At 31.4% G+C, this 15,746-nt stretch overlaps 3 protein-coding genes across 3 annotated transcripts; all 3 read left to right on the forward strand.

Annotated features, from left to right (window-relative positions):
- Positions 1-3,941: 3,941 nt before the first annotated feature.
- Positions 3,942-7,247, forward strand: LOC114169598 (disease resistance protein RPP13-like). The gene has a single exon (XM_028054834.1). The coding sequence runs from the start codon at positions 4,309-4,311 to the stop codon at positions 7,141-7,143; it is 2,835 nt and encodes a 944-aa protein (XP_027910635.1). The 5' UTR covers positions 3,942-4,308; the 3' UTR covers positions 7,144-7,247.
- Positions 7,248-9,744: 2,497 nt separating this feature from the next.
- Positions 9,745-11,949, forward strand: LOC114168352 (disease resistance protein RPP13-like). Its single transcript, XM_028053133.1, has one exon. It carries the CDS (start codon positions 10,060-10,062, stop codon positions 11,911-11,913), a length of 1,854 nt encoding a protein of 617 aa, XP_027908934.1. The 5' UTR covers positions 9,745-10,059; the 3' UTR covers positions 11,914-11,949.
- A 1,064-nt stretch (positions 11,950-13,013) lies between these two features.
- On the forward strand, positions 13,014-14,141 carry LOC114168353. The gene has a single exon (XM_028053134.1). It carries the CDS (start codon positions 13,171-13,173, stop codon positions 14,077-14,079), a length of 909 nt encoding a protein of 302 aa, XP_027908935.1. The 5' UTR covers positions 13,014-13,170; the 3' UTR covers positions 14,080-14,141.
- The last annotated feature ends 1,605 nt before the right edge of the window (positions 14,142-15,746 follow it).

The following is a 15,746-nucleotide window of genomic DNA, read 5'->3' on the forward strand; positions in this document are numbered from 1 at the left end:
ACCAAATTGTACTTTTCCACATATAACCCCTTTGGAAGTATTGGGGTATACCGTATACCCTACGAATACTATATATATACTCATACGCTTTACTTAAATGTAGAAAAATACCTGTCTCTGTTACTCTGATTTTCACGTCCAAAACCACACCACAAAATTGATTCTGTGTTTGGTTGTCTTACCCATTTTATATTACCAGTTCTCACTTTAAAAGATTAAATGATAGACTATTATTTAAAATAAATAAATTATCTAATCCAATTAGATAAAATACAGTTCAAATATATTTGATGGCTAGATTTTAATCGATACATTTTTATAATAGATATATTCTTTTGTAAGAGGTTATAAAAGTTATTAATTAATACCTAAAAACATGATGTAATATCGTTTTTCTATTGCTAAATATCAATTTTTAGATATGAAAAGATCATAGTATTTGTTAAACCCCATAGAAAAATAAAATCAGTCACCTATTTTGGTTTAGAGTATTTGATGTTAATAACATAGATAGATAGGTAAATAGAAAGATAAAGAAATAGATAAACTGTTAATAACATTTGTTACATTAATATAATCTTTTAACTAAATAAAATAACTATTGCAGTTTAGAGTTGAATATAAAAAATAAAAAATAAAAAAAAAAAACTACAAAGGTTTTGTTACAATTTAGATAATACTTTCATTGTTTACATACTGAGTTTGATGATATTGAAAATGATATTTTAAAAAAGATAAGAATTAAACATTTAAATAAATTTTGTAGTAGTAGTTGATAGTATAATAATAAAATTGAATATTTTATTAATATTTGTACTCTATTTTTTTAAAACAATTATTTTAAAACGAGCTTTATTTAAAATAATTTATTGGAAGTGGAAAAGGAAAATATTTGATTTCCTTTAAAAAATTAGCAAAGACTTTAGAATCTTTATCATCTAAGCATATTCTTATAAAATATTTGTTAAAATTATGAAGAAAGTCAAAAGAAACTAATGGGTCAACTTTACTTCAATTTTATTCACCAGTGAAAAAATAAATATATATGTTTACAATTTATAATGGATATACGGTGAAGAAAGGAAAATATGGTATTTTAGTTAATATAATGTAAAAAACTTTTTAATTATCAACTAATTATTATTAATTGCAGTGAAGTGGTCGATAAATTCGACAAATTTTGGATGGATTTCATAGTATACTTTATTAACAAATATTTTGCTGCTAATAAGATAGAGATACAAATAAAAGAAAAAAAATATTTATCAAACTAAATAATTATTATAACAAATAATAAAAATGTAAGATAATATTTTAAATGAAAAAAAATAGAAAAAATTTAGATGGAGACAATATGTAAATCTTTCTCAAAAGATTAAAAAATACGATATTTCATCACATTGATCAAGTATAAAAATAATCCTAAACCTTATGAACAATCTTAAGAGATAATATAAAATAAATAAAAAATTAAAAATAATTTTATATGAATGACTTGATCGTAACTATAAGATAATGAAAATATTATGTTCAATAGATATAAAATTCATACATATTCTAAATGTTATCTATTATAAAATATAAGTTTGTTGCATTGTTTGTGATTAACGTTCAAGTTAAGAAGATTATTTATTGATTTTGATATAACATATAAACAGTAGAATTAACTAATTACATTATTTATTGGATGATAGTCTTAATCCTACAAATATTAATGATTTTTGAACTGAGATAATTCATTCAACATTTTGTTATATTTAGTTTATTTTTATTAGTGCTGTATAATAACATGAATTAAATAGTTTAAGTCTTTCAAGATGAATTACCTTATTTCAAGATGATTTGCAGCAAATAAAACATGGATAAACTATCTTCTTTGAGTATAATTAATTTTGTTTCATTGTTTAGGTAATTTAAGTTGAATAAGATAATTATTATTTCAACATAAATAGAATATCTAGTTTGGTAAAACGTTGTCCTTTCTAATGTTTTTAAATTTAAGTAATGAACCAATTTCTTTCTTAAATTCCAAAATTTGTGTCGATTAGCATTTTATTAAGTCTGAATTTTTTTTTATAGTTTTATTGTGTTATCCTTTGTTGAATAATAAAAACATAATGTTTTAATATTTTAAAAATAACTTTAATATATTTAAAATTATTGAGCATCAATATATTTTGAAGAAAAAAAAACATTAGAAAAATTTACAATAACGAATCTAAACTCTATCTTATCCTACATGAATTTAGGTCGCTTTAAAATACTTACTTGAAATTAATAGTTATAGATGTTCATCATATACTCATTTTAAATCTTTATGTCGGTTGTTCAATGTAAATATACTTTAATTTGTACTCGTTGTATGCATTCATTGACCTTTAATGTGACATAGTTTGAGGAGAGAATAGAAAAACTAACGCAAGATTCTTCATTTACCATAGTTATTATACTATTTGAGCGAAAAATAATAATATTTTAACTATTAAATTTTGATAATTTTTTTATGATTTTTAATGATATTTTTAAGTGATTTTTTATTTTTTTATTTTTAATATTTTAAAACTACTTAAAAAATATTATATTATAAGAGAAAATAGTTAAAATTTAATAATTAAAAATTTAATTTTGTCTAATTAAAAGATAATGTAAGCATCACTATATTGGTTATCTTATTCCTTCGTACATTAACTTACGTATTTAAAAAAAATATATTAAATAAGTGATCAATTATAGAAATTAAAGAAATAGTTTTTGTAGTGAGTAATTCAGATATCAAATATAAATTAAAAATTAAATTAAAATAAATTTTAAATTGCTCATTAAAGTGAATTAGTGTCTGAATTGATTATTAATATCAATTATCAAAGTTTTTAGTTACTAAAAAATTAGTCTCTAATAACTTTTTTATAGTTAAAATTTTAGTAGCTAATAATCAATTAAGAAATTAATTTACTATAATTTTAAAACTATGTTAATTATCAATATTTTTTAGTTTATAAATCGATAATTAATTATTTTTTGTTATTAAAATTAATTATTAATAAAAAATTTCTTTTCATCATATATAAAAATATAGAATAATAGTCTGTGCATTATCATTTTCTCATTTATATTTTTATATCTAAATAATTCAAAATGTGATATTTGTTAACAGATAATTTTGAATATAAAAAAGTATCCACTTGTTTAATAAACAAATCGTGTGATACTAAGAGCACTCTATTATATATATACTACAAAAATAATTATTTTTCTTTTATAAAATTATATATATATATATATATATATATATTATCAAGTTCAAAATTATTTTCATGTGAATATTGAATAACTGGAAATGTTTTAAGGAATGAAAATTATACATATAAATAAAAACCATACAAATTTTATAAAAATTCAAAAAACAAAAGTAATTCATCAAAAATTGTACAACTTTTAATATTGAGTGACTTTTTATACTTTTTCTTAAAATTCAATTTAAATATCATCTGATTTTATTGCATTGTTAAAAGAATTTATATAGTATTGATTGAATATTATAAGATTCTTTTACAATTGAAAATATTAATAGAATACCATAACACTTTTTGTAGAAAAATTATTATTTTTAAATTTCAAATGACTAGATCCTTTATTTTCCTTTAAACCTTTTAATGAATTTAGTTTTACCTTACTAACCAAAATAAATTAATTAACATATTTAGTATATTAATAAGTTCGTCTATTTTATTTGTGAATATAAGATAGTAGTGATGAGATATTGTTAGGATATATAGTTAAGTCAATTTGTATTTAAAGTATATAAGACAAAGGTTGGAGCGCTGTGTTCGCAATTTGAATAATTTGGGAGGATCATGTTGATATACAACAAGTGGCTATACCCACAGAATGTGGAAAAACAAAACAATCTCTTACACATACTATTCTATCACATGTAATAACGACGAAACAGGGTTAACACGGTTGTGTTGTGCTGTCATAAATATAAATATTCTAAGCCAAATGGGTAGAAAGAAGGTGCAATGCACATAGCACGAAGGTGCCACGCTACTCACATTCTGCACTCAAGTTCAGAAGTAGCCATGGTTGACGAGTCAATATGCAAAAACAAAACCACAACCCTTGAACCAGACTCTTTATACAGTCTTGATTGCAGACACTTTTCATACTATACATTTGGATATTCTTTTGTATGAGATTGCAAGCTACATTCTTTTGCTTTTTCTTGTGCCTTAGTAAATCCCTGTTACTCTTCTTCCATCACCAACCACAAACACTTTCCAAATCTACACGCTCGTCCACGCTGTAATGGAAGAGAGTGTAGTTTCCTTTGTTTTAGATCACTTAGCCCAGCTTGTGGCACGCGAAGCTAACTTGCTGTATGGCGTGGAGGACAGGGTCCAGTCCCTCCAGTACGAACTTCAAATGATCAAAGAGCTGCTCAGTAGCACAAGGAGCAAGAAGGGAATGGAACATACAGTGTTGAACCAAATCAGAGATGTGTCCCACTTAGCTGAGGATGTCATCGACACATTCGTAGCCAAAGTTTCCATTTACAAGAGAAGAACCATTCTGGGGAGGATGCTCCGTGGCTTTGGCCAATTAAGGTTGCTCCACCGCGTAGCCGACAAAATAGACAAGATCAAAACCACTCTCAACGAAATACGCGACAACAAGGACAAATATGATGCTTTCAAAGAAACCAAGAATCAATCCGCAGCAGAAGAGGAGGAGGAGGAGAAAAGGGCGCAGTCAGTGCAGAAGCTAAGAAGAAATGTGGAGGAGGAAGATGTGGTTGGCTTTGTCCATGACTCCAAGGATATCATCAAGCGACTCCTGGAAGGTGGTTCAAATCGTAAAGCTGTGTCTATCGTTGGCATGGGAGGATTGGGGAAGACCACTCTTGCCCGAAAGGTTTATAACAGCAGCCAGGTGAAGCAACGCTTCATGTGTCGGGCGTGGGTTTATGTGTCAAACGAGTGCAGAGCTAAGGAGCTTTTAATTGGCCTTCTTAAGCATTTGATGCCAAATTTTGAACAGCAAGGCAGAGGAAAGAAAAAAGGTAAGAAAAGCGCAGGAGACATTAACGAGCTTAGTGAGGAGGAGCTGAAGAAATTGGTGCGGAACTGCTTGGAGTGGAAAAGGTATCTTGTGGTGGTAGATGACCTGTGGAAAAAGCAAGATTGGGATGAGGTGCAAGATGCTTTTCCGGACAACAACAGAGGCAGCAGAATATTGATCACAAGTCGTTTGAAAGAGGTGGCCTTGCATGCTACCCATGATGTTCCTCACTATCTTCAATTCCTCAATGAAAAAGAAAGTTGGGAGTTGTTTCACAGGAAAGTGTTTAGGGGTGAAGACTACCCTTCTGATTTGGAGTCTCTGGGAAAGCAGATGGTTAAAAGTTGTCGTGGTTTGCCACTCTCCATCATTGTCTTAGCAGGGTTGCTGGCCAACAAGGAAAAGTCACATAGAGAATGGTCTAAAGTGGTGGGTCATGTTAATTGGTATCTTACTCAGGACGAGACCCAAGTGAAGGATATAGTTCTGAAACTCAGCTATGACAATTTACCAAGGAGACTAAAACCATGTTTTCTCTATCTTGGGTTGTTTCCTGAAGACTTTGAAATACCTGTTACGCCATTATTGCAAAAATGGGTTGCTGAGGGTTTTATACAAGATACAGGGAGCAGAGACCCAGATGATGTTGCAGAAGACTACTTGTACGAGCTCATTGATCGTAGTTTGGTCCAAGTAGCAAAAGTGGATACTAATGCAAGTGCAGAGACGTGTCGGGTTCATGATCTTCTTCGAGATCTTTGCATATTAGAGAGCAAGGAGGACAGAGTTTTTGAAGTTTGCACAGACCATAATATTCTAATTCCAACAAAACCTCGCAGACTATCTATTCACAGTAAGATGGATCACTACATTTCTTCAAGCAACAATGATCATTCATGTGTTCGTTCCATGTTCTTCTTTGGCTCAATTTACTATGTTCGCAGTTGGGACTGGAAATGGCTTTTTGAAAGTTTGAAATTGGTTCGAGTGTTGGAGTTTGGAGTAAACGGCTCTAATAAGATCCCTTCCGATATAGGGAACTTTATCCATTTAAGGTACCTTAGAATAGATATAGAGTATGTTATGTTTGTTCCAGATTCGATACTTAACCTTTGGAATTTACAAACCATAGACCTAGGTCCTCCGAGGCGTAATGTTCCAATTTCTTTCCCTGCCAAAATATGGAAACTAAAACATTTAAGGCATTTGAATACACTACGGGCTATCGAGCTGCGAGGCAGTTGTTCAGGATCAGATGTGAAAATGTGGAATGTTCAAACCGTCTCTTCCCTAGTAATCAATAGCCAAGCAACATCTCTGATAAAAAAAGGAACTTTCCCCAATGTTAAGAGGCTAGGGTTGAGAGTGACTTCTGAATCCGAAGGTGAATTACCCAAATTGTTGCAGAGCTTACAGCAATTAAGCTATTTGAACAAGTTAGTGATTGTCCTCCGAGATAGAGATGATGCAGGTGCAGAGCACTCAACCGATGAAAGTGTGAAAAGGAACAGTGGTTTCAAGCCACAAGAATTGTTACGAAACCTAGGACAATTCAATTGTCTAACTATCTTAACCATTGAGAATGCTTTCGACCTTCTAACCTATGCGCTCACATTCCCTCCAAACGTTACAGAGTTAACGTTGTCAGAGATTAACTGCATAAGTGATGAGGGGATGAATGGTTTGGGAAATCACACCAAACTAAAAAAATTGAGACTTTTAGGAGATGTAACCTGGTCTGGGGAATCCTTTGACTTGAATTGTGTTGAAGGTGGCTTCTCGCAATTGGAAGTGATTGAAATGGAAGATTTGAAAGTTGGAAAGTGGAAATTAGGCAATGGTGGAATGTTGAGGCTTCATAGTGTGATGATTCAGAATTGTGCAAGGTTAGATGATTTACCAAATGAAATATGGTCATTGAGTAGTTTGAGAAAAGTGCAGGTAATGAAACCCTCAGAAGAAATGGCTCGCATGCTAAGGAATTTGGAAATAAAGAATGGGGTTCAACTTGTCACAGAAGATCATCAATCTCGGACAGATTGGACAGATTTCAATATTTTGGATTGTATTAGTGAGATCTAAGAGAATTATTGTACAAAATAGTTTGTTATTTATTGTGTCAATGTATTTTACATGTTGAAAAAAAATAATAAAGGAGATAAACATGTTAAATTCCTTGTGGAAAATATGTATTTATAATAAAAATACATATATAATAAATTACATGATATCTAACAATTTCTCATAATATTTGATAACATCTCATAATATATAATAATATCTAATAATATAATATCTAAGATAATATAAATCATATTTATTAAGTTTATTATAAATATAATCAATTTTTGTAAAGATTTAATGAAAATATTTTTTAATTGATAATATGAGTTAACAAATTTAATTTTAATGTCTACAAATATAATATTTTTCTGAATAAAATGATAATCAATTTCAATGTGTTTGATTCTTTCATTAAAAGTATATCATGTGAGTCATTAAAGACAGATCATGTAGGTGACATATCCAAATTGTAATTCTTTAAATAATTGTTTAAGAAAAATAAATTCATAAATGGTAGGCTATAACTCTATATTTTATTTTTTAACTAGATCTAACTAACCATAACATTTTTGTTCCAGTTCTTCCAAGATATTAAGTGATCACCAACGAATATATAACATTTGGAGATGAAAGAAATCCTATCCAATTAGCATATGAACAACATATAACTTTAGTGTGGTTATTATGACCATACAGTAAACATTTTCAATGAGATTATTTAATGTACTTCAATATACGAATGATTGATTCTAGTAATTTGCACATAGAAGAGTAAAAAATTGGCTCATCACATTAACTAAAAATGAAAAATGTCAAGACGAGTAATAATAAAATAGTTCAATTTTCTAATTAATATTTTGTATTTCTTAAGATATGAGAGAGTATATCATTGATTAGGTAAGAGTAGATTGAGATCCATGTGTATGTTAATAAAACGAGTTTATCAATTCATTTTTTTTCAAATTATCCAATGCATACTTATTTTGAAATGTATTACTATTGTTGGATCGTGCTATCATAGTTCCTAAGAAAATATTTGAGTTTGTAAAGAATTTTTGTTCGAAAGTGATGATAAAAGTGTTGTTTCATCTATGGCATATCATGGGATCACATCTTAAGAATATTTGTAGGTTGTTGAATGTAAAAATAGAGTCTAATTGACCACGGAAAATCTTAAAACCATTAAATGGTTTAAAAAACCATCTGGGTTTGAACCAGACATAACAATACGATGTTAACAAAATATATATGAATGAGGGAACATGGTTGTTTCCTCTCGGCAAAGTACGACTTGAAATTTAAATAGCATCAAACTGAAAATTTAAACAGCGAAACAACCAAAATTTGACTATAATAGAGTCTAAGTGAGGGAGAAACAATGCTTCTTTTGCAATCAATAAGGTTAGGCCGTGATAATTGTTCTTTGAAATTTCCACCGGTTTTTGACCATTGAACGTTAGAAAATAGGCTTTTGGAAAGATCTAAAACAATCATTAATTCGTAAGAGATTGCAAATATTTAACCCTCAATACAAGGGAAACGCGTCAAACCTGAAGCCTAATAACTTTAGATCCAATCCTCTTCTAAGTCATATTTTTATTATATAAATTTGTTCACTTATTTAATAAACAAACAAATTATGTGATAATATATATATATATATAATATGATATTTTGACATTCAATTATTTTTTATTATATTATCCTTCAATATTCTTCATTTTTTTTTACAAATATAAAAAGTTATTTTTATGACCATTTTACTTCTATATTTGACTATCAAATGATCATTTTTTGTACCAAACAATCTTTTTAAATATATATATATATATATATATATATATATATATATATATATATATATATATATATATATATATATAAACAAGAAAAAAATTGAAATTGGAAGATAAATTCTATCACTATCAGAGTTAAAATTGAAAAATAAAATTGAATGAGTATATAAACGGACTTGTTATAGAATGACAATTATACATATAAATAAAAAATCATAAAAAAATTATAAAAATTCAATAAAAAATGATTTCTTGAAATTTGTATAACTTTTATTTTTAATGTTTATTAATATATATATATATATATATATATATTATAATAAAAAGTTAATTAAAATAAAATAAAATAAAATAATTTTTTTTTAATAATTTGTAAATATATGTTTCATATTTAGAAAAATATATATTAAAATATAAAATAAAATAAAATTTATTAGTTTAAATTGTATATCTTATAAATAATTTATTTTAATATATTTTAATTTTAAGTGTTAACATTAACTTATATATTTAGAAATATTTTTTTACATGATGATATTGTTTTCAATTTTTTGATAAATGTATTAATACATAATCAAATTTATTTTATCATATCAATTAAGTTAAATATAAACTTTTCACGTACTTTCTCATACAAGCAGCAGCCTAATATATTTTCTATAAAAAAATTAAAATTTAAACTCAAAACTTTTAATTTATTATTTCATAAATATATTAAAATCAGAAAACTCAAACTCAATATGGTCCAATACATATTTAAAAAGAAAAAAAAATCTTTAACAACATATTATTAAAAAAAGAAAAAAGTAGATGTTGGAGTTGTGTGTCTGCAACTATTGCATCTAATACAGATGAAATATTCTATGGCAACTTGGGCAAATGCAACGCACATGGCAAGAAGGTGCCATTACACACTTAAGGGGAAGTTTCGTTTCAACAGTGTTCATGGTTGACGCAAAGTCAGTGGAAAAACAAAACCAGAACTCTTGAATCCAAGTCCATATAAATTTTCATTGCAGTCATTTCTCATCATATAATTTGGATATTCTTACTAAATCCTTGTTCCTCTTCTTCCATCACCAACCACAAACACTGTATCCAAGCACAGATCAAAATCTACACGCTCGTCCACGCTGTAATGGCAGAGAGTGTAGTTTCCTTTGTTTTAGATCACTTGGCCCAGCTTGCGGCACGCGAAGCTAACTTGCTGTATGGCGTGGAGGACAGGGTTCAGTCCCTCCAGTACGAACTTCAGATGATCAAAGAACTGCTCAGTAGCACAAGGAGCAAGAAGGGAATGGAACATACAGTGTTGAACCAAATCAGAGATGTGTCCCACTTAGCTCAGGATGTCATCGACACATTCGTGGCCAAAGTTTCCATTTACAAGAGGAGAACCATTCTGGGGAGGATGCTCCTTGGCTTTGGCCAAGCAAAGTTGCTTCGCGATGTAGCAGAAAAAATAGACAAGATCAAAGCCACTCTCAATGAAATACGCGACAACAAAAGCAAATATGATGCTTTCAAAGAAACCAATAATCAATCTGCAGCAGAAGAAGAGGAAGAGGAGGAGAAGGAAAGAGCAAAATCACTGCACAAGCTAAGAAGATATGTGGAGGAAGATGACGTGGTTGGCTTTGTTCATGACTCCAAGGATCTCATCAAGCGACTCCTGGAAGGTGGTTCAAATCGTAATGCTGTCTCGACCATTGGCATGGGGGGATTGGGGAAGACCACCCTTGCCCGAAAGGTCTATAACAGCACCCAGGTGAAGCAACACTTCAAGTGCCGTGCGTGGGTTTATGTGTCAAACGAGTGCAGAGTTAAGGAGCTTTTGCTTGGCCTTCTTAAGCATTTGAAGCCAAATTTTGAACAACAACGCAGAGGAAACAAGAAAGGTAAGAAAGGCACTGGAGACATTAGTAGCTTGAGTGAGGAGGAGATGAAGAAACTGGTGCGGGAATGCTTGGAGAGGGAAAGGTATCTTGTGGTGGTAGATGATCTCTGGAAAAGGAAAGATTGGGACGAGGTGCAAGATGCTTTTCCGGACAACAACAGAGGTAGCAGAATATTGATCACTAGTCGTTTGAAAGAAGTGGCCTTTCATACTGCCCATGATGTTCCTCATTATCTTCAATTCCTGAATGAAGAAGAAAGTTGGGAGTTGTTTCGCAGGAAAGTGTTTAGGGGTGAAGACTACCCTTCTGATTTGGAGCCTCTGGGAAAGCAGATGGTTAAAAGTTGTCGTGGTTTGCCACTCTCCATCATTGTCTTAGCAGGGTTGCTAGCCAACAAGGAAAAGTCACATAGAGAATGGTCTAAAGTGGTGGGTCATGTGAATTGGTATCTTACACGAGATGAGACTCAAGTGAAGGATATAGTTCTCAAACTCAGCTACGACAACTTGCCAAGGAGATTAAAACCATGTTTTCTTTATCTTGGGATATTCCTTGAAGATTGCGAAATCCCTGTAAGGCCATTATTGCAAAAATGGGTTGCGGAGGGTTTTATACAAGATACAGGGAATAGAGACCCAGAGGACGTTGCAGAAGACTACTTGTACGAGCTCGTTGATCGTAGTTTGGTCCAAGTAGCGAGAGTGGATACTAATGGAGATGTGAAGGCGATTCAGGTTCATGATCTTCTTCGAGACCTTTGCATATCAGAAAGCAAAGAGGACAAAGTTTTTGAAGTTTGCATAGATAATAACATTCTAATCCCGACAAAACCTCGCAGGCTGTCCATTCACAACAGCATGGGTCACTACATTTCTTCAAGCAATAATGACCATTCATGTATCCGTTCTCTGTTCTTTTTTGGCCCAGATTACAGTGTTCGTGGGAGGGAGTGGAAATGGCTTTTGGACAACTTCAAATTGATTCGCGTGTTAGAGTTTGTGCCACACAGCTGCGGAAAGATCCATTCCGACATAGGGAACTTTATTGTTAGGATTATAAGGAGGGGTTTCACTGGGGAGAACAAACACCAATGAGACTTGAGCCTAACCACATAAGATATTGACACCACTCTCAACCCAAAACCTTAAGGCAATGGGTTTATGGGCCTTGATCCTTATATGGTGCTCTACTTTCTCAATACTGGTCAATGTGGGACTTAGACTCACACTTGGATTCCTAACATTCTCCCCCTCAAGGGTGAGTCCCTTCAACCACATTGGTACACTCCCCCTCCAGCGGAAGCATTCCCAACCACGAGTACCCCTTCTCGTACCGCCGTTCATCTTAACGGGACACGCTTACCTGGAACTCTTTGCCAGGAAGACTTTCGATACAGGGACATGCACTCGTCTGAACCGATTTTAACCATCGGCTCTGATACCACTTGTCAAGTTTTACAGAGGAGGGGGTTTCACTAGGGAGAACAACACCAATGAGATCTGAGCCCAACCACATAAGACATTGACACCACTCTCAACCCAAAACCTTAAGGCAATGGGTTTATGGGCCTTGATCCTTATATGGTGCTCTACTTTCTCAATTCTGGTCAATGGGTTAGGAATCCAAGTGTGAGTCTAAGTCCCACATTGACCAGTATTGAGAAAGTAGAGCACCATATAAGGATCAAGGCCCATAAACCCATTGCCTTAAGGTTTTGGGTTGAGAGTGGTGTCAGTATCTTATGTGGTTAGGCTCATATCTCATTGGTGTTGTTCTCCCCAGTGAAACCCCCTCTGTAAACCTGACAAAGTGGTATCAGAGCCGATGGTTAAAATCGGTTCAGACGAGTGCAGTAAGGTCCCTGTATCGAAAGTCTTCCTGGCAAAGAGTTCCAGGTAAGCGTGTCCCGTTAAGATGAACGGCGGTACGAGAAGGGGTACTCGTGGTTGGGAATGCTTCCGCTGGAGGGGGAGTGTACCAATGTGGTTGAAGGGACTCACCCTTGAGGGGGAGAATGTTAGGAATCCAAGTGTGAGTCTAAATCCCACATTGACCAGAATTGAGAAAGTAGAGCACCATATAAGGATCAAGGCCCATAAACCCATTGCCTTAAGGTTTTGGGTTGAGAGTGGTGTCAATGTCTTATGTGGTTGGGCTCAGATCTCATTGGTGTTGTTCTCCCTAGTGAAACCCCCTCCTTGTAAAACCTAACATTTATCCACTTAAGGTACCTGAGAATAGACTCATACTGTGTTACATTTGTTCCAGATTCAATACTTAACCTTTGGAATCTACAAACCATAGACCTAGGCATTTCGAGGCGTAACATTCCAACTTCTTTCCCTATCAAAATGTGGAAACTCAAACATTTAAGGCATTTAAATACAAGAGGGCCTATGAAGTTGCGAGGTAGTTGTTCAGAATCAACCGAGAAGATGTGGAATCTTCAATCCATCCCTGCCCTTCTACTCAACCGACAAGCAATATCTCTGATAAAGAAAGGAACATTCCCCAATCTTAAGAGAATAGGGTTGAAAGTGGCTTCTAGAAACAAAGGTGAATTTCCCATATTGTTGCAGAGCTTACTACAATTAAGTAATTTGAATAATTTAGAAATCGTTCTCCGAGATAGGCATGACAAAGGCATCGAGGACTCGGTGGAGGAGAGTGTGGAAAGGAATAATGGTTGCAAGCCGCAAGAATTGTTACAAAGCTTAGAACAATTCAGTTCTCTAACTGTCTTAAGCATCGATAATTGTTTGGACCTTCTAACATGTGCGGTCACACTCCCTCCAAATGTTACAGAGTTAACATTGTCAGAGATTAGGTGCATCAATGATGACGGGATGAATGGTTTGGGAAATCACACAAAACTCAAAATTTTGAGACTTTGTGGAGATAATGTTCCATATGAGAATTCCTTTGACCTTAATTGTGTCGAAGGCAACTTTCCACATCTGGAAGTGTTTGAAATGGAATTTTTGGCAGTTGGAAAATGGAAACTAGGCAATGGTGCAATGTCAAGGCTTAATAGTTTGCTCATCTACCGTTGTGGAAGGTTAGATGATCTTCCGAGTGAACTATGGTGTTTGAGTGAGTTGAAAAAAGTGCAGGTTACAGAACCATCTGAACAATTGACTCACATTCTACGAAATTTGGAATTGAACAATGGAATTCAACTCGTCATGGAGGATGATCTTGATAGAATTTATAGTTATGAAAATCTCTTTTGGAGAAATCTTTTAGGTAGAACATTGTAATTTATTTTATTGGATGCATTGTAACATTTATATCAGAATTTTGAATATTAATAATATCTTGACTTTAATTTCTTAAATTTAAAAAATAATTTAATTTGATAAATAATATCTGAATGATTTTTCAAAATCTAATTTAAATAAAAGATAATAAACAAATATTTTCATGCGAGCCCACAAATTAGATTTTGAACACTAAATAAGTGATGAATATATTTAGTAATTATATATGGATAAAAGTATGAATATCAACGTATGAATTTATAGATTTCTAAAATTCGTATGTAATGGTTACCTATTTATAATTTACTTTCATATTAATGTTAATTTTTATATTTTTCATTAACAAAATCTGATTTAAATTTAATCTTCTTTAACTTTTATCTTGTTTAGTTTTCAACTTTATTTTACTTTTGTAATTTGTATATTTTTGTCATTTTAAGTTAGTTATGACTTTAATCCTCATATTTAATAAATGAACAAGAAGCATTTCACTTTGGTTGAGCAAGACAAAATAGAATTCAAAGAAACATGAAAAAGGATAGAACTGGAAAGATGTCAAAATGACAGGTTCCATTTTCTTTCTATTTTTTTCTTCCATTTTGTAAGCTTTTTCTAACGGAGATTAAATCTATTTGTTAGGGTTAATGTATCGTTGTTCCATTTTAATGTTAATATTTTGTTTTTTTTAATTAAGCTTTGTTGTAACTTAATTATCCATGAATTGATTATTGATTCATAGGATATGGGAAAATATCTTATATAATTTAGAATTGAAATAAATGAAATAAAGTACCTATTGGAGTTTATATCTATAGATGTAACATGGTTCATTAATAATATTAGACTTTTGATATTAAGTTTGTTTGTTTGTTTGATAAGAATTCTAAAGGATCAGAAGTTAATAAGGAAACATACGTGCTCAAGTTGTCAAATAATGTTAGAAGTGAGTTTAAAGCTTATTTCAACTCTATAAAATTGACGACTTGTAAGATGAGATTTGTACCTCATTTATATCCTATGAAATTGAGATGAAATTAAAATTGAGTTGATTAAGTATAAGTATGCATGGAAGTGAAGTTAGTGAAATCCAATCGTAACAATGTACGTATCATTTCTATTTTATTGTGCATGGCAAGTGTCCGATAAATTTGAATTATAGTTTCACAAATTTAAATTTATATAGTAAATAATTTTTTATTTAGAAAGTACAGTAGAATACTGATTTGCCTTCTTTTGTTGAAACTAGTGGAGTGCAAGGCTATTTATGATAAGAAAAGAAAAAAGTGTAGGAAACTTAGCTATTAATATTCTTTTATTTCTAACTACTCTTTCGGAGTGGGGCACTTGGTCTTAAAAGCAAAAGCAATGATAACAATAATGCATGACATATTTACACTTTTCTTCTGTAGAGACTCCGTTATCAATGGAATAAAGGTGAATTCGAAGAAAGTAGTAATCTTTGAGGAATATAAAAAAAAAATTATAATGCTTGACACCTCAATCTCCATTAAGTTAACTTTCCATTAAACCTTTTAATGGATTTAGTTTGACATTATTAATTAAGCAAAATAAATTAATGATTTGTGAACATGAGATATTAATGATGAAAAATTGTTAGGATATATATTTAGTTAATTTGATCCAAACAGCAGCGCAAAATGACCCCG

This window comes from Vigna unguiculata, chromosome 11, assembly GCF_004118075.2.
Source record: "Vigna unguiculata cultivar IT97K-499-35 chromosome 11, ASM411807v1, whole genome shotgun sequence".
NCBI lineage: Eukaryota > Viridiplantae > Streptophyta > Magnoliopsida > Fabales > Fabaceae > Vigna > Vigna unguiculata.

Bases quoted from the DNA above. Each gene is read 5' to 3' on its own strand.
- LOC114169598 (XM_028054834.1), top strand. From the start codon at position 4,309: ATGGAAGAGAGTGTAGTTTCCTTTGTTTTAGATCACTTAGCCCAGCTT.
- LOC114168352 (XM_028053133.1), top strand. From the start codon at position 10,060: ATGGCAGAGAGTGTAGTTTCCTTTGTTTTAGATCACTTGGCCCAGCTT.
- LOC114168353 (XM_028053134.1), top strand. From the start codon at position 13,171: ATGTGGAAACTCAAACATTTAAGGCATTTAAATACAAGAGGGCCTATG.